This window comes from Triticum dicoccoides, chromosome 2A (assembly GCF_002162155.2).
Source record: "Triticum dicoccoides isolate Atlit2015 ecotype Zavitan chromosome 2A, WEW_v2.0, whole genome shotgun sequence".
Lineage (NCBI taxonomy): Eukaryota > Viridiplantae > Streptophyta > Magnoliopsida > Poales > Poaceae > Triticum > Triticum dicoccoides.
The window spans coordinates 540,334,719-540,355,791 of record NC_041382.1 but is presented as its reverse complement, the minus strand read 5'-3'; the positions used below and the strand labels follow the sequence as shown (position 1 = coordinate 540,355,791).

General features: G+C 47.5%; 1 protein-coding gene across 2 annotated transcripts; it reads right to left on the bottom strand.

The window, feature by feature from the left end:
- Nucleotides 1-16,024: 16,024 nt before the first annotated feature.
- On the bottom strand, nucleotides 16,025-18,859 carry LOC119355253 (26S proteasome non-ATPase regulatory subunit 11 homolog). Of its 2 annotated transcripts, none has more exons than XM_037622042.1 (2): nucleotides 18,637-18,859; nucleotides 16,025-17,636 (listed from the first exon to the last, which is right to left on the bottom strand). In XM_037622042.1, the coding sequence occupies exon 2, from the start codon at nucleotides 17,620-17,622 to the stop codon at nucleotides 16,342-16,344; it is 1,281 nt and encodes a 426-aa protein (XP_037477939.1). In that variant the 5' UTR covers nucleotides 17,623-17,636; nucleotides 18,637-18,859; the 3' UTR covers nucleotides 16,025-16,341. The 2 variants fall into 2 exon arrangements, with proteins under 2 accessions (XP_037477939.1, XP_037477940.1); XM_037622043.1 differs by having other exon boundaries at nucleotides 16,025-17,631.
- Nucleotides 18,860-21,073: the final 2,214 nt, after the last annotated feature.

Sequence of the window (21,073 nt, the reverse complement as noted above, 5' to 3'; positions counted from 1 at the left end):
CTTTAACCCGCCTTTGGGCCTTGGGCCTTCGTAAAGCGCCACCATATTCACATCTTCATGGGCTTCTATCTTCATGGACCTAACCCGGCCACTCCTAGCCGGTTTAGCTCCAGTAACCATATCCCCAACATTAGGCCCCAAATTGATTTGGACTTGATCATGTCAATCTTCAATACTTAGAAAAATTCTTGCCCTGGCACCTTCGTATAAATCTGGTAAATCATCGTGACGTCATCCTTTAAATCCGCAATAAATCGTTATGACGTCATCTACCCGTTGAAGTCGAAGATACCCTTCATTAATGAATGTCCAATCTTCGAGGCAACATCCTTATTAACTATCCATTTCCAGCTCCTCGATTTACGCACATATCGCTTATCGGTTCACCTTATAAATAGGGCCACGGGCCCTTCTCTTTTCCCCTTCGTCTCCTTCACCTCTTCTTCCTCCTTGCGACATCTCTGTTCCTGAGCGCCGCCGCCGTCACCGAGCTTTGCCTCCATCTCTCCGCCGGCCGCTGCATCAACCTGGTTGCACCAGAAAGCTGTGACATTCCTTCGTTGCTTCAATCAGTTGCTGTAAGTCTTTTCCTTTCCCCCCTGTAGATCTGTCTAGGGTTTCCTCGTTCTACGCAGTTCATCGAAGTTCATCAGGGCTCTGGTGCGGGTCTTCCCTGTTCCTCCTTAGTCTATGGATAGAAAAACTCAAGTTTGATATATTCCTCGTAATGGTTTACCTTTCGCTACCACAACAAACCTTTTGTGCATGAAAAACTGATCTTAACCATTATGAACTGCTTTGGGTCCAACCCTTTTAGGTCAAAATATTTTTGCTTTCCAGTCTTTCGGTAGATCCAAAATTTCCATGTCCCCTTGTGGAACCTGTTTCACCTTACTTAGTCATTTTACCTTAGCTCTGTATCCTCTTTACCACGTAGGCGGTTTTACCTTTGTAAAAGCAACCTATCACATACCATTAGTCCCCTGGTGAACCGGCAAGCCCTTTTTACCTCCGTTGTTATAATCCGGTTTAACAGCATGTGTATACCTTTGTTCTGATATTACCTTGTCATTCATTATTGTATCATCCTCCGGTTTACGCAATCTTACATACCTATATATCTTTATCCTGTCGCACCTTATGTACCACCATGAATGATTTGTAAACCGGTAATTTTTTCAGCTTTTCGTTTGCAATGGCCAAACAGTTTTATGCTTGCAACTGGGCTCCTTCCCGGGTTACCGAAGAACAGTTGAACGGAATGGTCAATATTGGTACTTTGCCTAAAAAGACTGAGATCCGGTGGCGAGTTCCAGGAACAGAGAATCCTCCTACCCCGAAGCAGGGTGAGGTATTGGTTTTTGTTGACCACATAGGCCGTGGTTTCAAACCGCTCGGGTCGACGTTTTTCCGAGATGTTCTTGCCAGTTTCTAGCTCCACCCTCAAGATATTGGACCCAACTCGGTGTCCAATATATGCAACTTCCAAGTCTTCTGTGAAGTGTACTTACAAGAAGAACCAACTGCTGAGCTGTTCCGGGATTTTTTTCATCTGAACGGGCGCACAGAATTTGTAGACGGTCCCAACACTGAACTTGGTGGCGTCTCTATTCAAAAACAGAAAGAGGTTGAGTTCCCTCATGCCAAGCTGCACAGTCACCGCAAGGACTGGAACCAAACTTGGTTCTACTGTAAGGATACCTCCCCTGAAGATGAGAACCCTCTGCCAGGCTATCGTGCCCACCGGCTTTCCAACACTCATCCATTGCCGCAACGTTTAAGTGCTGCGGAACGGGCCTCATATTCCCCTCAACTCGCCAAGCTCCGAGCCTTTATGGCCAACGGTTTATCAGGCGTCGACTTTGTGCGTTGCTGGATATCTTGGAGCATCTTGCCATTAGCCGCCGCTCCGGTTTAATGTGTGAGTACACCGGTGAATTAGAAGACTCACAACGCCACATCAACATTCAGTTAACCGATGAAGAAGTCACTGAAGGTGTTAAGAAGATTTTGAATGAATCGGAATCTGTCTGCCGCCGAACCGGCTTGAACCCCTTCTACACAAAAAATAAACCGCCTGTTGTAAGTACTGTCCTTCCTTTTTATCTTTGACATCTTTTTAATCTGTTCAACCAGTGAACATTCTTCTTCTTGTTTATAAACAGGGTGATGATCCATTCTAGAAGAAGAAACCCGCAGATAAAGCGGCAAAGCCATCCGTCCCAAAACAAAAGCCGTCAAGAGAACCTCAAAGCGGAAAACAGCTGAACGTATCAACATGGAACTTGATGAAGATGCAGATGAACCCAAAGTTGAGGTAGAACTTGATTCACTTGGCTCCCTTTTCATGCATCTCATTAACAATGATACTTATCAGGAGGACGTGGAAGGCAGCCAAGCTAATGACGTAGAGGTAATTACCCTTTCCTCCGGTTCAGACTCTATGCCAACACAAAAAACCCATCAAGCGGTCCGGAAAGTAAGCTTTTCTCATCCTCTTGCTAACTTGGATCCAACATTTATTTTGAAGACGCAGCAACACAAGGCTCGCCGGACAAACCGGCACAGCGGCCAACAGGTCACTTCGGCCGGTTTACCTGACACCCCGGTTCGGAAGCGCCGATCTGAGGTCTCCCCCACTTCTGACAATTCTTATCCCAAGGCAGGTTATTTCTGACAACCTCTTAATTTGTCCGATTCAAATTATCAGGTGACACCTCCCTCATCCTCTGGAGAGTCAACGCGACCCAACTCCCTCCTCTCAAAACTGTAGCTGGGCAAGTACTCAAACCCTTTCTTCAAATATTTTCATATCTTGAACACTATGCTTAATTTTCACCTCTTTTATTTTTGTTTGCAGAGCCAAAGCCAGACCCAGCAAAAAAGCTCGGGTGAACAATCCTTCTGAAGACCAGGTGGTTCTTGAACAGGAGCAAACAGGTGAACCGGGCCGAACTGGTGAACTGGAGGGTCCCCATCCTGAAGCCACCTTTGACAAGCCACCCCCTCAAGATCACAATATCGACGAACAACCAGAAGCTGATACTGCTGTGCCTGATACTGAACCAGAAGATCCAATCCGGGCTAGTCCAGTGAGAGCTACCGACACTCCACCATCGCCCGTAAAAACTACTGGAGACCAAGGAGATGATGTTATCATTACTGGCATGGGCCATAGCTCTCCTGGCCATCCTGTCATCCTGGCCAAACGTAGTGCCAATGAAGAGTGTGCTGCCATGGAGAAGGGTAAATGGAGCACTGATTTGTCAAGCTATGCTCATCTCAATGCTGAAGAACTCCACTCTGATTTTTTAAACCGTCTACACTCAAACCGTGATTATGAAGCCGGTTTGGTGAACCTGATGAAGGAACGCTATGAGGTATTTTTCATCACCTTTCATTTCTTGACTCCAAAGTCTAAACATCAGCCCAAGTAGCCCCCGAGGGCCGGTTTAGGGTGTTAATCTTAAACTGGGACTTTGTAATGTCTTAATCCTTGCATGCTGATCCTCAATATGTCAAGTCCTCAGTAAAAACAAAACCGATACTTTATCAGTATAGTTATGGAGCTTTCATCGGTGTAGCCCCCAAGGGCCGGTTTAGCTTTGCGAGGTAAACCGGGTCTTGAATCAATGCGTCAGTTTTGAACAGATGTACATTAGCCCCCAAGTGTTAAGAATGCTTGCATTGTACTTGAGACTTGTGAAAGATTTGTTGATAATAGAGCAAATAGGCATTAGCCCCCAAGTACAAAGTGCATAACTTGTTATACGCTTGGTACTTAGAAAATACATATCATGTTGTTGACATATCTTCGCCTTTGCAGGCCAAGCTAAGTAATAGGGATGCTCAAACCGCTGATCTTCAAGAGAACGTGAAGTCCCAATAGGCAGAGGCTTCGAAAGCCAAAGAGGAGCTGAACAATGCCCTAGCTATGGAGAAGTTGAAAGAGACCTTTAACAAGGAGCGTGCTAACTGGGAAACCGAAAAGGCCGGTTTAACCAAGAAAGCCGAGGACGCAGAAGCAGCCCTGAAGCCAGTGGCAGATGAACTGACCGGCTTGAAGCGGTAGATCGAAGCCATGCTGTCCGCTGTGTTTGGTAAGTACCTCCTTATGTTGTTTGTCTAATTCATGAGATCTTATCATTTGCCAGTTACTGATATTAAACCATGACAGGCACCCGTATTGCTCATCTGGGCTCTGATATACGGATGAAGCTTAAAGTGGCTTACACCTTAATAGAACAGATATACTCTGGATCCTAGCGTGCTATTTGCACTGCAGCATACAACAAGTCGGCGCCATCATTGATAAAAGAAACCCTTGAGAAGCTGGCCATGCTACCAGTCCGGATTACCGAACTGAAGAAGGCAGCCGCAAGAGCAGGAGCGCTGACCGTGCTAATCCGGGCCAAGGCATGGATCCCGGATCTTGAAGCGGCAGATATCATTAAAGGATATCCAGGTGTGAAGGAGGACGGTTCAGACTTCAACAATGATGATCTCCGAAAGCTGACAAAGGAGATGCGGCCAATACCCAGCAAACTGGCGGAGGACACAGACTTATCTCATTTCCAGCCGGTTTATGATGCTGAAGGAAAGAGACAGCCTGCCGTCATCCATGAAGTTGAAGAACTTGTGCCTCCAATCCGTAAGCATACTTACGCTCCTGACATTGACCCCTCCAGCCTTATCCATGAAGAGGCCGTGTTTCAAGCTTTAACCGGAATCGATTGGTCAACGGTTGATTTCCAGCGTCTGGGAGGGATGAAGAGGAGGTGTTTGCACAAGATGACCCTCAATCGTCAAGCCGTCCCGATGAAGCATCTTAAACCAGCAACCGGTTTATCAGCTACAGTGTGCCACTTCTTAAAACAATTATTCAATTTGAGCCGTTTTGAAGCTTCTTGTAATAGGATAGGAAAAATGCCTTTATCTGCCATGCCATCGAGCATGTTTTGTGTTGCTTGATATTTTGAAGACTTGTTTCTCCCTGGGGATCTATTTATGCATAGTCCATGATGATTTGTGTTCCTGCATACAAGAACTAGAAATCGCCCTAGTGGTTTACCACTGGACGGGTCATGATACCCAAAAATATACATAACTTGGATGAATAACCAAGATTTGTATTAACCAGATAACATAAATAATATCTGTGACATACCTCGTTGGCTGACCAACTGCTTATATGGTAGAGGTGAAAACACCAATCCGGAGTGCTGATAACTCCTGGCCCTCTTGCCGGTTCATATAGAAATCATATTGGGCTAGAAAAGCCATTGATTTGTTCATATAATGCTGGTGACATCTAGTCAAAACCAGACCGGAGCAGTATGTTATCGGTTTAAAAACTGATCATGTATTGACAACTAAGCGTTGAAAGTCATGCCGGGTTGTAATGAACACCGGTTTATTAGAAAAATATTGATAAATCTCGTATCATAAAAACATAAAAAAGAAAAGAAATATGCAAGGCTTTTCATGGGCTGCCAGGCCCTAAGTCGAGGCTTTTCATGGGCTGCCAGGCCACTGAGTTAAACCATTTTGCAAAGCCTTTTAAGATGGACCTCAATCTTTAACCAATCACCGTTTTAATTTTGACAAGTTCAGGGTCCATGGGATTGACTTGTCAAATGTTCGATGGGTCATACCAGGTTTACCTGGACGGAGTGGCTTACTCAAAGAGGCAGGATAACTCGGGGTTTTAGGTGAATACACCTGGCTTCCAAGCCTGGCTTGATAGCCTATTACAAGGGTTCAAACTCTCTTGTTCTTTGAGAAGCAAGGAGCCCCCAGGTAATATGTGAGCTATGCTCAGTGGTTACCTATGTTTGAACTGTGCTTAATGCAACAGATTCTCTTTGGCTCCACATAATTTCCTTTTGGCTTAAAGCCTATCAAGAGGTGTAACTATGGTGTGAAAACAACCAAGCCCCCTAGTGATATCCTTTTTGGTTTTAAACCGATCAAGAGGTGTAGCTATGATTCAGATATGACCAATCCCCCTAGTGATTTTCTTTATATCCGTGCGGCCGTAAAGGCCGGTTTAACAAAACTCCGCTTTGTCAGTAGAAGCTCTTTGTAGGTTCACACATGATGTAAAAAGGAACAGAGACCCCGCTTTGTTCGAGGCTCCGGTTTATTATATAATATACACATTGTCATAATTATGTACATAAGAAGAGCATGTGGCTCAAGTATAGTAAGGCCGAAGAAGAGCTATATTCCACGGCCGCTTGGTCTCCTCCTCTGATTTACGTGAGTCTTTGTGCTCTCGAACATCAATGAGGTAGTATGACCCGTTGTGCAGATTCTTGCTGACCACAAAAGGTCCTTCCCAAGGTGGGGATAACTTGTGCATATCAGTCTGATCGTGGATGAGCCGGAGCACCAGATCACCTTCTTGAAAAGTTCTGGTCTTAACCCGGCGGCTGTGATAACGTCGGAGATCTTGTTGATAAATCGCCGAACGTGCTGCTGCGAGATCACGCTCCTCATCCAACATGTCCAGTGAGTCCTGACGTGCCATCTCATTATCAGCTTCAACATAAGCTGCCACACGGGGCGAGTCGTGACGGATGTCACAAGGAAGAACCGCCTCTGCTCCATAAACCATGAAAAAGGCATGTAACCAGTGGATCTGTTAGGTGTGGTGTTGATGCTCCATAACACAGAAGGTAACTCCTCCACCCAACAACCCGGTGTCCGCTTTAAAGGAACCATAAGCCGAGGCTTAATATCTCTCAAAATTTCTTGATTTGCCCTCTCCGCTTGACCTTAGATTGGGGGTGAGCCACTAATGCTATATCAAGCCGGATGTGCTCACGTTGGCAAAATTCCTCCATCTCACCATTTGACAGATTAGTACCATTATCAGTTATAATACTGTGTGGAAAGCCAAACCGGAATATCACCTTTTTGACGAACTGAACCGCCGTGGCTGCATCACACTTACTGACTGGCTCTGCTTCTACCCATTTGGTAAACTTGTCAACTGCCACTAACAGGTGAGTCTTTTTGTCCTTGGATCTTTTAAAGGGTCCAACCATATCAAGCCCCCAAGTTGCAAACGGCCAAGTGATTGGAATCATTCTCAACTCCTGAGCCAGAACATGATCGCGACGTGCAAATTTTTGACAGCCGTCACACCTTTTGACTAGATCCTCAGCATCAACATGAGCTATCAACCAATAGAAACTGTGACGAAAAGCCTTAGCCACCAATGATTTTGAGCCGGCATGGTGACCACAATCTCCTTCGTGGATTTATCGCAAAATCTCACAACCCTATTGAGGAGATATACAACGCTGAATTGCTCCTGTGACGCTGTAACGATGTAACTCCCCATTGATTATGGTCATTGACTTGGAACGCCGGATTATCTGACGGGCCGAGGTTTCATCCTTCGGTAACTCACCCCGGTTCATGTAAGCTAGGTACGGGATTGTCCAATCCGGTATAACATGCAAAGCTGCCACCAATTGGGCCTCCGGGTCAGGAATAGCCAACTCCTCCTCTGTTGGTATCTTGACGAACGGATTATGTAGTACGTCAAGGAAGACATTTGGTGGGACCGGTTTACGCTGAGAGCCAAGGCGGCTTAAAGAGTCCGCCGCTTCATTCTTTCGCCGGTCTATATGGTCAACTTGGTAACCCTTGAAATGACCAGCCACTATGTCCACCTCTCGTCGATATGCAGCCATAAGTGGGTCTTTAGAATCCCAAGTGCCAGATACCCGTTGAGCCACCAGATCCGAGTCACTGAAGTACTTAACCCGACTTAAGTTCATCTCCTTAGCCATCCGAAGACCGTGGAGTAAGGGCCTCGTACTCAGCTGCATTGTTAGTACAAGGGAACATTAAACGGAGGACATAACAAAACTTGTCACCTCATGGGGAAGTTAATATGACTCTAGCCCCCGAGCCCTCCAACTGTCTGGATCCATCAAAGTGAATAGTCCAATACGTGTTATCTGATTTTTCCTCTAGTGCCTGCAACTCTGTCCAATCATTGATGAAGTCCATGAATGCTTGGGATTTAATAGCTGTGCAAGGTGTGTATTTGAGCCCGTGAGGTCCAAGCTCGATAGCCCACTTGGCAATCCAGCCAGTTGCTTCTCTGTTTTGAATGATATCTCCCAGAGGGGCTGAACTGACCACCGTGATAGGATGACCCTGAAAATAATGTTTGAGTTTCCGGCTTGCCATAAACACTCCATACACCAGCTTCTGCCAATGTGGATACCTCTGCTTTGATTCAATAAGCACCTCACTAATATAATAAACCGGTCGTTAAATCGGATATTCCTTTCCAGCCTCCTTGTGCTCCACAACAATAGCCACGCTAACAGCTCCGGCGTTAGCAACCACATACAGCAGTAAAGGCTCTTTATCGGTTGGAGCTGCAAGCACAGGCGGTTCAGCTAACTGCCTCTTCAGATCCTCAAACGCTTTATCAGCCGCATCGCTCCAGACAAAGTCATCCGTTTTCTTTAGCATCTGATATAAAAGGGATAGCTTTCTCCCCAAGACGACTGATAAACCGGCTCAAAGCCGCAATCCGGCCGGCCAAACATTAAACGTCATTAATACACGCCGGTTTAGCCAAAGATGTGATTGCTGAATTTTTTTCCGGATTAGCCTCAATGCCCCTGTTTGACACCAGAAAGCCCAAGAGTTTGCCTGCTGGGACACCAAAGACACATTTGTCCGGATTGAGCATCATCTTGTAAACCTGGAGGTTGTCAAAGGTTTCTCTCAGGTCATCTATCAATGTTTCCTCCTTCCTGGATTTTATCACAATATCATCCACATATGCATGAACATTGCGCCCAATCTGCTTATGAAGACAATTCTGAACACAACGTTGATAAGTCGCCTGGGAACTCTTGAGCCCAAAGGGCATGGAGACATAGCAGAAGGCTCCAAAGGGAGTTATAAAAGTTGTCTTCTCCTGGTCCTTAACTGCCATTTTGACCTGATGATAACCAGAATAAGCGTCCAAAAAACACAAGCGGTCACAACCCGCCGTAGCATCAATAATCTGATCAATACGAGGGAGGGCAAAGGGATCTGCTGGGCAAGCCTTGTTCAAGTCTGTGTAGTCCACACACATACGCCAAGTGCCGTTTTTCTTAAGAACCAGCACTGGATTAGCCAACCACTCCGGGTGAAAAACCTCCACGATAAACCCCACGGCCAACAACCGAGCTACCTCTTCACCAATAGCCTTACGCCTTTCTTCGTTGAAGCGGCGGAGAAACTGTCTGACCGGTTTAAACTTAGGATCAATGTTAAGTGTGTGCTCAGCGAGTTCCCTCGGTACACCTAGCATGTCAGAAGGCTTCCATGCAAAGATGTCCCGGTTCTCACGGATGAACTCGATGAGCGCGCTTTCCTATTTAGGATCCAAGCTAGCGCTGATGCTGAACTGCTTGGATGAATCGCCAGGAACAAAATCAACCATCTTAGTATCTGTGGCCGATTTAAACTTCAACGCCGGATCGTGTTCCATAGTTGGCTTTTTCGAAGAAGTCATATCTGTCGGATCAACCTTGTCTTTGTAAAACTTCAGCTCTTCTGTGGAACAAACCGACTCAGCATAAGCCGCATCACCTTCCTCACATTCCAAAGTGGTCTTCCTGCTCCCATGTACTATGATGGTCCCCTTATGACCTGGCATCTTAAGCTGCAGATAAACATAACACGGCCTCGCCATGAACTTGGCGTAAGCCGGTCGCCCAAACAGAGCGTGATACGGACTTTTGATCACCACCTCAAAAGTCAATGTTTCTGACCTTGAATCATGATCATCTCCAAAAGCCACCTCTAGGGCTATCTTGCCCACTGGATATGCAGACTTATTGGGCACCACACCATGAAAAACGGTGTTTGACGGTTTAAGATTCTTATCTGTCAACCCCATACGACGGAAGGTATCATAATATAGAATGTTGATACTGCTTCCCCCATCCATGAGCACCTTGGTGAACTTATACCCCCCAACCTGGGGTGCCACCACTAAGGCCAGATGACATGGATTATCAACCCGTGGGGGGGTGATCCTCTCTACTCCATAAAATGGGCTGCTCAGACCATCGCAGATACTGAGGCACTGCCGGTTCAATAGAGTTTACAGCCCTCTTGTGAAGCTTTTGATCACGCTCGCACAAGCTAGTGGTGAAGACATGATACTGCCCACTATTCAACTGCTTCGGATTACTCTGATAACCCGACTGCTGCTGCTGCTGATTCCCCTGATGGTTATAGCCTCCCTGGTTGCCCTGGTTCCCTTGATTGTTATGGCCGGTTTGATTGCCTTGAAACCCTGAACCGGAGCTACCACCTCCATAACCCGGCCCATGAAAACCACCTCCTGAACCGCCGGGCGGGCCATTGTCGTACTGAAACATATTGGAGTTCTTAAACTCTTGCATTATATAACAGTCCTTCCAAAGATGTGACGCTGGCTTCTCCTTTGATCCATGCTTTGGACAAGGTTGATTTAACAGGCGCTCTAGATTGGGGCCTGAACCTCTGCCCCTCTGGGGCTGCTTGTCCTTACGACGCTGACCGTTATCCTGAGCATTGGTGTTAGCAACAAAGTCCAAACTATTGTCGGCCTTGCGCTTACCATTATTCGCATGACCTGCCGGGTTATGCTGCTGTCCCTTGTTGCCGTTTTTCTTTCCTTTCCCCGGTTTGTCCTCCTCTGAGTCAGGGTCTTTGGTATCTGAATCGGCATATTTAACCAAAGCGGCCATAAGCGTTGACATATCATTGCAGTGACGTTTGAGCCTTCCTAACTTCTGTTTGAGCGACAGAAACCGGCAATTGCCCTCCAATGTTAACACTGCGGTATCTGCATTGATGCAATCCGACGAATGCAAAATAGCTGAGACCCGTTTCACCGAATGGGTTGTAGACTCCCCATCCTCTTGGACACAAGCTGCCAGATCCATAATTGACATAGACTGCTTACAAGTATCCTTAAAATTCTGGATAAACCGGTGCTTTAATTCGGCCCATGACCCGACAGAATTAGCTGGCAAGCTCTTTAATCAAGTACGAGCTGTCCCCTCCAACATCATGGTGAAGTATTTAGCACACACCGCTTCATCCACATCTAACATCTCCATTGCCATCTCGTAGCTTTCAACCCATGCCTCTGGTTGCAAATCAGCGGTGTAATTGGGTACCTTACGAGGTCCCTTGAAATCCTTGGGCAGTCGTACATTACGCAAAGCAGGGGTGAGACACGGCACCCCTAAGGAACTGAAGACCACACCTGGCTCCACTGAAGCAGTAGGGTGAATTGGAGTAGGTTGACGAACTCCGTGTAGAGCTGCTAACTCGGCCTCTCGACGTGCACGACCATGATCCACCACATCCTGCGCATTGGCACCTCCCCCGGCCGGGTTGTGCCCTCGCGGTGAGTTACGGCGACGTGCACTGCTTGACACGGCCGGTTCATCCTCAACGTGCCTGCTATAGCTCTGACTCGGGCGGGGGTGGAATGAATCCTCTCACGACTATGCGAATAAGCATGCTGCTGGTTTAAAGTTGTTTGAAGGAGCTCTCTGGCCCGTCGTGCCTCAATTGCCACCGGTGACTCGCCATCGGTTGGGAGGGCTGCCAATCGCGAAGCGGCGGCCACAATGTTGTCCAACGGGTTGGAGTAATGCCCCGGGGGCGTCGGAACATACTGCAGCACAATGTTGTTTTGGCGATGCGGGTCCATCGTGCGCGGCTGAATCGGCGCTCCTGTTCCCGGCGCCTCCGTCCGGTTTAACACTGGTTGGTTACTAGTTCCTGCTCCTGGCGTGTTGAAGAGATTTCTTGTCTCATAACCCGATGGGAGATGCGACCGGTATCTTCTTCTCATGACTTCCTCTGAGGCATTCTGATCCAGCCTAAGCCGGTAGGCCTGAGCTTCCAACTCGACCCGTTTCGTAGCCACCCTAGCATTCTCTGCTGCTAGGTCCGCTTTAGCCTGAGTTATCTGATCTTTCACCTTCGTAATCTCCGCATTGTGCTGGTCCCGGGCTGCTGCGTCTACCTCTGCGGCCATCAATGTTGCCAAAGCGTCGAACAAGTCAGACAGAACTTGAGCCGGAGGCGGCGCAGAGCCTGCTGCCCCCGCCGGCGTTGCTGTCGCTGAACCGGAGAGTATTGCCGCGACGGTTGATGAGTGGTGTGCTGATTATGTACCGGCCATGAAGATAGCGACCCGGTTTGGCAGATCGAGGGGGTCCGGAATACTGCTGCCATCGGACCCTCCGCTAATCCGGCCGTCTTGCAACTGATACAGTGATTCGGTCTCTCCAGTTGAAGACTCGTCGTCGGAGCAGACAATAGTTTCTCCATCAGATGCCGGTCCATCCTCATATTCCGTTCCGTGGATGACACCTATGAAAACATGCCTTGCTGCGGGCTGAACCGGGGAAGGGCTTGCACGCTGAGCCGTCTCGACGATGCCGGTGCAGGTGTCCGACTCAGGGCCCGGTTCGCCGATCTTGCCAATGAAGACGTGAATCCCGCCAAAGGGGACCCGGTACCCGTATTCGATTGAACCGGCCTCGGGGCCCCATCCCGCGTCGTCGATGTAGAGCTTGCCGCGACGACTCTTCGTCATCCGGCCCACAGCGTATCCCTTGAGTCCATCAAAGCTGCCCTTCAAGAACTCGAAACCATCGTGCGATAGCCCCACGGTGGGCGCCAACTGTCGTGGGTTTGTCACGGCAGATGTCCTCGAGAAAGGACTTAGTCGTGGAGCCATCGCTACGGGTTAGCTTAAAGGGGTTAAACCGGACAAGGGGACATGAGGGGTTTTATACTAGTTCGGCCCCTTCAATGAAGGTAAAAGCCTACGTCTAGTTGTGATTGGTATTGCTAGGGTTTCGATGACCAGGGAGCGAATCCGCTTTGCCTGGCTCTCGAGTTGTTGTCTGTTGTCCTCAAACCGCGGCCGGGTCATCCCTTTATATACATAGGTTGACGCCCGCCGGTTCACAGAGTCCCGAGGCCGGATCATAGAGGTGTCCGGCTCGGTCTCTATTCCTCTAACTTACAATACAAGTTGCATGATAAAGTCGGTTCACATCTACAGGCTTTAATCCGCCTTTGGGCCTTGGGCCTTCGTAAAGCGCCACCATCTTCACATCTTCATGGGCTTCTATCTTCATGGAGCTAACCCGGCCACTCCTAGCCGGTTTACCTCCGGTAACCATATCCCCAACAGCAGGGGTGGGGCTTTCCAGCCTGTCGATCATTGAGTCCGGAACGACCCGTAATGTCGGGGTTGGGCAGAAAAGCTCTCTGCAAGTGGGATGTAGCGCAAAACGGTTGCGGCTGGACTAAAATTGAGGCACGAGATAGGTTTTAGGGGGAAAAGTCATTTCTAGGAACGGGATTGTGAAGTCGCGGTCAATTGAGACTTAACTAAGTCTTAGTCAATGCTATATTCATAATTTTATGTTGAGATTCGGTGCAAAATTTTCTTTTTTCTTTTTAATTTGTCTTTCTTACATGTTATATCACTTGACTTAGACTTGCTTAAGTCTCAGTCAACTAAGACCAAGACACAACCTTCCATGAAAATAAATTGGGATATGCTAAATATACAGGGATTAATCCCCTAATAGCTTAGCACGCATCTCTCGCCGACTTGTGGATCCGGCCACAGCCTGCCTTTTGAAGCAAAATTGTCACCCTTTTCTCCCCCCAAAGCAACCAGTCACACATCCAAAGTCAAAAGTGGTGCGCCTCAAAGCTTCACTTGTAATTTTCTAAACCCCGGATTAAATTGTCAGCCACCGTTTTGACATGCATGTCAGATACAGATGCATTATGAACTGAAGTAGCACGTACACTGGGTACCAATTTCCGGCTGTGATAATGCGGAAACATCGTAGCGTAGCAAGGGGAGCATCGCCAATCTCGAGGAACACTACTAGACTGCCAGTGCTAGAGCTAGTTGTTGCCGATCTTCAGGCCGCGAGCGCGCAGCAAGTGTGGTCATGCACGGGGCAAAGCACCGGATCACCACCACCTCGCAGCAGCAACAACATCTCGGTGCGGCGATGGGCGGCGGCGTGGACAGCCACGGGCACCGGCTGGCTCGGCCAGCGATTCGGCACGCCAAGCTCAAGATGCTCTTCGTCGTCATCGCCACCAACCTCGTCTCGGTGTACCTCTTCTCCGGCGCGTCGCTGTCGCTCAACATGCCCGCCTCCGCGCCGAGCATCCACCTCTGGGACTCCACGGCGCTCCTCCGGGACCTCAACGCCACCCGCGACGCGCTCTCGCTGGCACGCGCGGAGCTGGCCTTCCTCCGGGGGCAGTGCGGGACGTCTTCGCTCCTCCTCGAGTCCGTGCTCGCCAAGCTCGGAGCCGTCCACGGCGATACGCCGGCGGTCCAGGACTTCAATGGCTGGCCCGAGGAGCCCACGGGCGAGCTCAAGATGGCCATCGAGCCGCACCGGCTCCCCCTCGGCTACTCTGTCAACTTCGGCACCGACGAGCTCTTCCCGGGCCTGGGCCTCGCGTGCCGCAACTTCCAGGAGGAGCTCACGCGGTACATGACGTACAACGCCAGCGCCGAGTGCCCCGACGACGAGGCCCTCGCACTTCAGCTCATGCTCAAGGGGTGCGAGCCGCTGCCGCGCCGGCGCTGCCGGCCACGGTCCCCGGCGAGGTACGTCGAGCCGAAGCCGCTCCCGGCGAGCCTCTGGTCAATCCCGGCCGACACGACCGTGAACTGGTCCCCCTACACGTGCAAGAACTACACCTGCCTCGTGGAGCGCGCGCACAGCAGGGGCGGGGCGTACGACTGCAAGGACTGCTTCGACCTGGCGGGCAAGGAGCGGCGACGGTGGCTGTCCGACAACGGCGGCCCTGGGTTCAGCATCGACGGCGTGCTGGGGTCCAGGCCGCCGGGCACGGTGCGCATCGGCCTGGACATCGGCGGCGGGACCGGAACCTTCGCGGCGCGGATGTGCGAGCGCAACGTGACCGTGGTGACCACGACCCTGGACCTGGACGCACCCTTCAACCGGTTCGTGGCGTCGCGCGGGCTGGTGCCGCTGCACATCAGCCTCGTGCAGCGGCTCCCCTTCGCCGACGGCGTGCTGGACATCGTGCACTCCATGCACGTGCTCACCAACTCGGTGCCCGCCGCCGTGCTCGAGTTCGCGTTCTTCGATATCTACCGGGTGCTCCGGCCCGGCGGCGTCTTCTGGCTCGACCACTTCTTCTGCCTCGGCCCGCAGCTCAACGCCACGTACGTGCCCATCCTCGACCGCGTCGGCTTCCGCCGGCTCCGGTGGAAGGCCAGCCCGAAGCTCGACCTGGGGGCGGAGAGGAACGAATGGTACGTCTCGGCGTTACTAGAGAAGCCCATGACATGATCGCGCCTTGTGTCATGTTGGTAATTTGTTTCTTCACTGCCAGTTGTGTTTTGAGGGAGCATAATTGATACATGAAACAGGGTTAAGATAATTATAGGTACGCGTGAGCATACCGAAATGGCGAAATTGTGGCAAATTTTACATGATTTCTGAAAGATTCACAGAAGAATAATCCAGTGCAACTGTTGCATGATAAAACCTCCTGCTACGTAGCACGGGTAGCAGCTTAATTCATGTCAGACGCAGCACATGCGAGTGCATTCATGTACTCCAATCTTCTGTCAGGGACAGATATACTGAAGTCTCACCAAATCAGTACAGAACATGTATAACATGTTTAGATACCTACTGGCTACGTCGTGTGAGATGTAAGCAGCATTAGCGCTGTTTAGTGATCAGCAAAAGAAGAAGAAGCTTGATTTCGATCAGAAATCTGCATCTACAAACGCTTGCTGTCAGATACCGAGCCAACAGAAACATACGGCCCCAAATCATACAAGAACAGAGTAGGGACACAGGAATCACTGCCGACATAGGCGACAACTGACATGAAGCAACCACACAAGACAGTAACTGAAAGGGAATGCCATAACAGCATTTATAACTCTGACAAATAAAACTTAAATGTTAGGCCCAGTTTCAACACTGATGGAAATCCCAAAGATATAACAGCACAAGTTCAACATACCAACCAAAGCAAGTGAGAGAACTAATGATTTATGTTTGGACAAGCTAGTGTCGGTACATCCACCACATAAAAACAACAAATTGTCCAGTTCACGAGCAAGATGGATTTTTCTATGATCCAATATAACGACCAACATGCAAAATCAAGTGCCAACATGCAGGATTACATGTCTTAAAGACAGCAAAGGAACTGAAAAGGCTGAAACCATACCAAACAGGCAAACTATCACATGCTTAGCAGCCTTCAAGCCATGATCTTGGCCGACCTCATGTAAAGACTGTCCACGACCTTTCCGACATTTGAAATGGTTTCCAGTGTAGCAGGGAAGATGGCCTCTGTCTTCTGATCCTCAAAGATAATGAGGCAACCAGCACCTTGATCCAGAGTACCAGCAAATTTCTTGTCTAGAATCATCTGCGACAGCTTCTTCTCAACATCATCAACCGCCAATTCAATCATCTGTGCAACATGCCCAATCTCCACTCTCGAGTAGGGCTCAATCAACCTGCACAGATTCTGCTCCAGGAGGGTATCATACAGAGAGGAAAGATGCCTGTGAACAATAGGGTCCTCCTCAAGCTGGGCTTTGAAATCGCGGAGGGCAGTTTCAAAGTACTTGAGAGATCTTTTAGAGTAGGCATCAGCTACAGCTTTCATAGCATCAACATCCGGACCAACATATTTTAGGCTAGCCTTAGATGAGATTATTCCAGCAACATCATCAGCTTGGTTAACCATTATCTTGCACAAGAGCATGTACTTCAAGCTGAAGATAGCTCTTGGGTCATCCAGTGCATTGAAAGCTTCAAATGCTTCAAAGAAGTAGCTGTAAGCAGTTTTGTAATCCTTTTCTTCTGCGTGAAGGATTCCACTCTGCAGATCAATAGTGCCCTGCTGAGCTGGTGGAACATAGATGGCATTCGCCGCTGTCCTTGCAGCAGTCAACGAAGCTTTGGCCTTTGGCAGGTTTCTGAGAGAGAAGTGGAGTTTGCTCTCCAACAGGTCTATGTCCACAAGGAGCAACTTGTCATCAAGTCTCCTGACTTCCTTAATAAGACCAGTCAGGAGAGTCAGGGCTTCAGTGTACTCTTGATTCTCTAGCAGAAGTGCCGCTAACCTTGCCTCCACACGCTGCCTAAGGAATGTACGCTTCTCTGCACGGGTCCATTCCACCATCTCTTTGCACAGCGAGATCTGGAGATCAGATGTTCCAGGAATCTTGGAAACAGCATCAATGATTCCACGGACAATTTTTGCAGTCTTGGCCTTGGGAATCAGTGAGAAAAACGGCCTGAGCTGGGTCAAAAGGTTTCGCAACTCCTCAGCTCTGCTCTCTTCAGTGAGGTAATTTGTAAGGTTAGTAATTGCAAGTTCTTTTGTTCTCAGTGCATCCGCAGAAGAAGACGGGTCTTGAATCACACGGTAAAGGATCGAAATTGACTTTGAAGCATCCTTAGCCTCCTGAGCCATTGCAATTGACTCAGTAGTAGCAGGAAGGTATGATGACTCCATTGAAGAAGACATGGCCACACGCTGAACTGACAGTAAAATAAACAGAAGTTACTTAGTATTATAAAATATTAGAGTAAATCAGAATTTTCTAGAACAAAGGTATGGGGATGTCAAAGTAACACAAGGAACTAGATAATGCGGAGTGCACGCATGAATTTCCTACACGATGCCTCCAACTAACAGAGGAAAAAAGGAAACATATCGGCATGCATGAATTTCCAATCAATACATATGCCTTCTTCTGAAAGCAAGGAAAATATAGTTTAGCAATTACCAAAGATAGGTCTATCACTATCTGGAATATCTAAGCAGGCACATGATCTTGACATTTAGTCATTTACAAATTCAGCCACATAACAACTGCATGTGGGGAAGACACTCACCTTGCATCTCCATATAATAGTTCTAGTCAAAAGAAGCTACTATATGCAAAGCTCATTCACTTTTGTTTCAATTTAAGTTAGGTAGTGTAACCATGTTCTTTAGATCTGCAGGGTAATTCCCAGAGTGCAACACTGGGCAGAATCAATCGTTTCTCAACAGTGTCCCAAGATCTAACTGGACAAAGAATCATCTGGGGTGTTAAGTTGGAATAAATCAAAATTGAGATGCTGCCCAATCCAGCATATCATGGTAAAACGCAGTGCTACCAGTGCCTCTTATAACTCAGTAGAATTGACAATACCCTTCACCAAGCTAGAATTCCCAAGTCTAATTACCATAACCAGAATCCCTAAACCCTAACCTCAGAATAAACAGCCAAGACAGGGGAAAAGCATGCTGCCCTTAGCGAGATCCAATTTCTCCCCTCTAACAAAGCACACAGGCTTGCAGTACCCACTACGCCGAGCCAGCAGCTGATTTCTGCGGAGTATTAACAAAGACCACGCAGGCCGCAACAGTGAAATCCAGAACAAACTACCCACCAAAGCACAGGTTTATTTATTTTTGCGTCAGATTGCTAACGCGATGGGAAATCATACACTAGAAGTCTCGGAATAATCCAGGGAAGTTAGGGTTCGTTACCAACAGAAGGAAGCGATCCGAGCACGGATGGATCTGTCCAGTAGGGCGGAGGAGGACGACGACGAGTGGGAGAGGGGGGATTCTTTCGAGGTGGCGTGCCTCCGGGGACGGAGACCAGGAGGCGTGTTCCGGCCTTCCGGGGGAGAGCTCGGCGGTGTTGGCGTGAGAAATCTGGGGGAGACGAACGGGGAAGCCAGTCGAGCACGAAGGGAAAGGGTGCGAGAGTAATCTTTGGTATTTCCGGGAGTGTTTTCGCACAATTCGAGCGGGCCGAATAATCGAATACGTTCTCAGGTACAGCCTACAGGCCCAACAGCGGCTAAATGTTGGGCTTACAAGTACCAAGGCCATGTAAGCCCAAAGGATTGCATGCATGCGACTATTTAGAAGCCTACAATAGCGGGAGCTATATCCAAAAATTTAATTCTGGAGTCATCTACACCTGGTGAAGATCTTTAATTCCCCCCTCCCTAAAAAGAAAAAAGAAAAAAGAAAGAACAGTATCCCCTCAAAAAAAGATGAACAGTAAATAGCAGAAAAATAAGTAAAGATCTTTTCTTTTGGTGCAAGATACTCAAATGCGTGATGTTCGCGTAAAATATTGGGGTGTTTGAACATTCAAGGAGATCGTGAAAAAACAACATAAAATTGGGTGTGAGCAATGCTGTTTTTAAAAGTTTATCATATACCCAAAAATTGTCTTTTTTTCCACGAGCTTCTCGAATAACCAAACTTCACCAAATTTTGCACGGACATCACACATGTAAGCATATTGCACCACATGATTTTTTACTATTTCAAAGAATTTTCCTGTCGCACACCCGGACTTACCTAAGCTCGGTGTAGAATAGCCGCATCCGAGCTATGCCTCGCCTGAAGCGCGGCGCGAGCGGGCCGGGCCATCATTAGCAGCGCATTCGTTTTTTTGCTCTCTCCGTGTTCTTTGTTTGTTTTTTCACTGTTTGGGCTGTTTTTCCTCATGTGTTGTGTTTTGTTCTGTTTGTCGCGGTCGCGTTTTGTGTTATTTTTTCTTATGGTATCTTTTTTTACCTCTTCATCGGTTTTCTTCTGTTTTTATTTTTCTTCTTCATTGGTTTTCTCTGTGTTATTGTATGGTTTCTTTGGTTTTTTCTTTCTTGGTTTCTTTGTTTTTGTCCTTTGTTTTTGTTTCTTTGTCGGTTTTCACTGGTTTTTTTCTTGTCTTTCTTATTTTCTTTTTTTTCTTTGGTTATGTATGTTTTTTCTTGGGTTTCACTATTTTCCAAATATACGATCTACATTTTGTTTTAGATACAAGTTTTGAACACTTATTTGAATATAAGTTTAACATTTTTTATATACATGGTGAACATTTTTTAATGGGAATACACAGGTTTTCACATACAATATACATTTTTTGTGTACACCAGGAACACTTTTATATACATGTTTAACATTTTTTTAATACAAAAATAGCTTTTTCTAAAATAAAGGTGAGGGAGTCGAAAATGAGTCTCTGTCCCGGTGCGAGATTGCCGGTCCTGATGGAAGATGCAATCTGGAGTCGGTCACCGGCCGACGCAGGTCATGCCTAGCTTACCAACGGATGATGCAGAAAATAGTTAGTGACCTCGATAGGGTCCATTCTTCATAAAACTAGTAGTCTTGTCGATGCTATATCTTTGCTCATGGTTGAACTTGAAAGACAATTTATCCATATGCATCCTTGCATACAGAGGATTTTTCTAGAATTTTTCAATATTGAGCATTCTTCTGTTAAGTGAGCAGCTACCATCTTTTTAGCTCATGAGTTCAGATTTATAATAAAAGAGGTTGATACATCAACAACGTATCTATCATTTTTGATTGTTCCATACTATTATATTATCTGTTTGGATGTTTAATGGGCTTTAATATGCACTTTTATATTATTTTTGGGCTAACCTATTAACCGGAGGCCCAGTGCTAGTTGCTGTTTTTTTTTGCCTATTTCAGTGTTTCGTAGAAAAGGAATATCAAACGGAACGAAACCTTCACGGGGATCTTTTTTGGAACAAACATAATCCAAAAGACTTGGAGTGGAGGTCAAGGAAGCAACAACGCGGCCACGAGGTAGGGAGGCGTGCCCAGGGGGTAGGGGATGGAAATATGCCCTAGAGGCAATAATAAAGTTATTCCTATATCATGATAAATATATATTATTCATGCTAGAATTGTATTAACCGGAAACATGATACATGTGTGAATACATAGACAAACAAATTGTCACTAGTATGCCTCTACTTGACTAGCTCGTTGATCAAAGATGGTTATGTTTCCTAGCCATAGAAAAAGAGTTGTCATTTGATTAACGGGATCACATCATTAGAAGAATGATGTGATTGACTTGACCCATTCCGTTAGCTTAGCACTTGATCGTTTAGTATGTTGCTATTGCTTTCTTCATGACTTATACATG

Bases quoted from the DNA above. Each gene is read 5' to 3' on its own strand.
- LOC119355253 (XM_037622042.1), bottom strand. From the start codon at position 17,622: ATGTCTTCTTCAATGGAGTCATCATACCTTCCTGCTACTACTGAGTCA.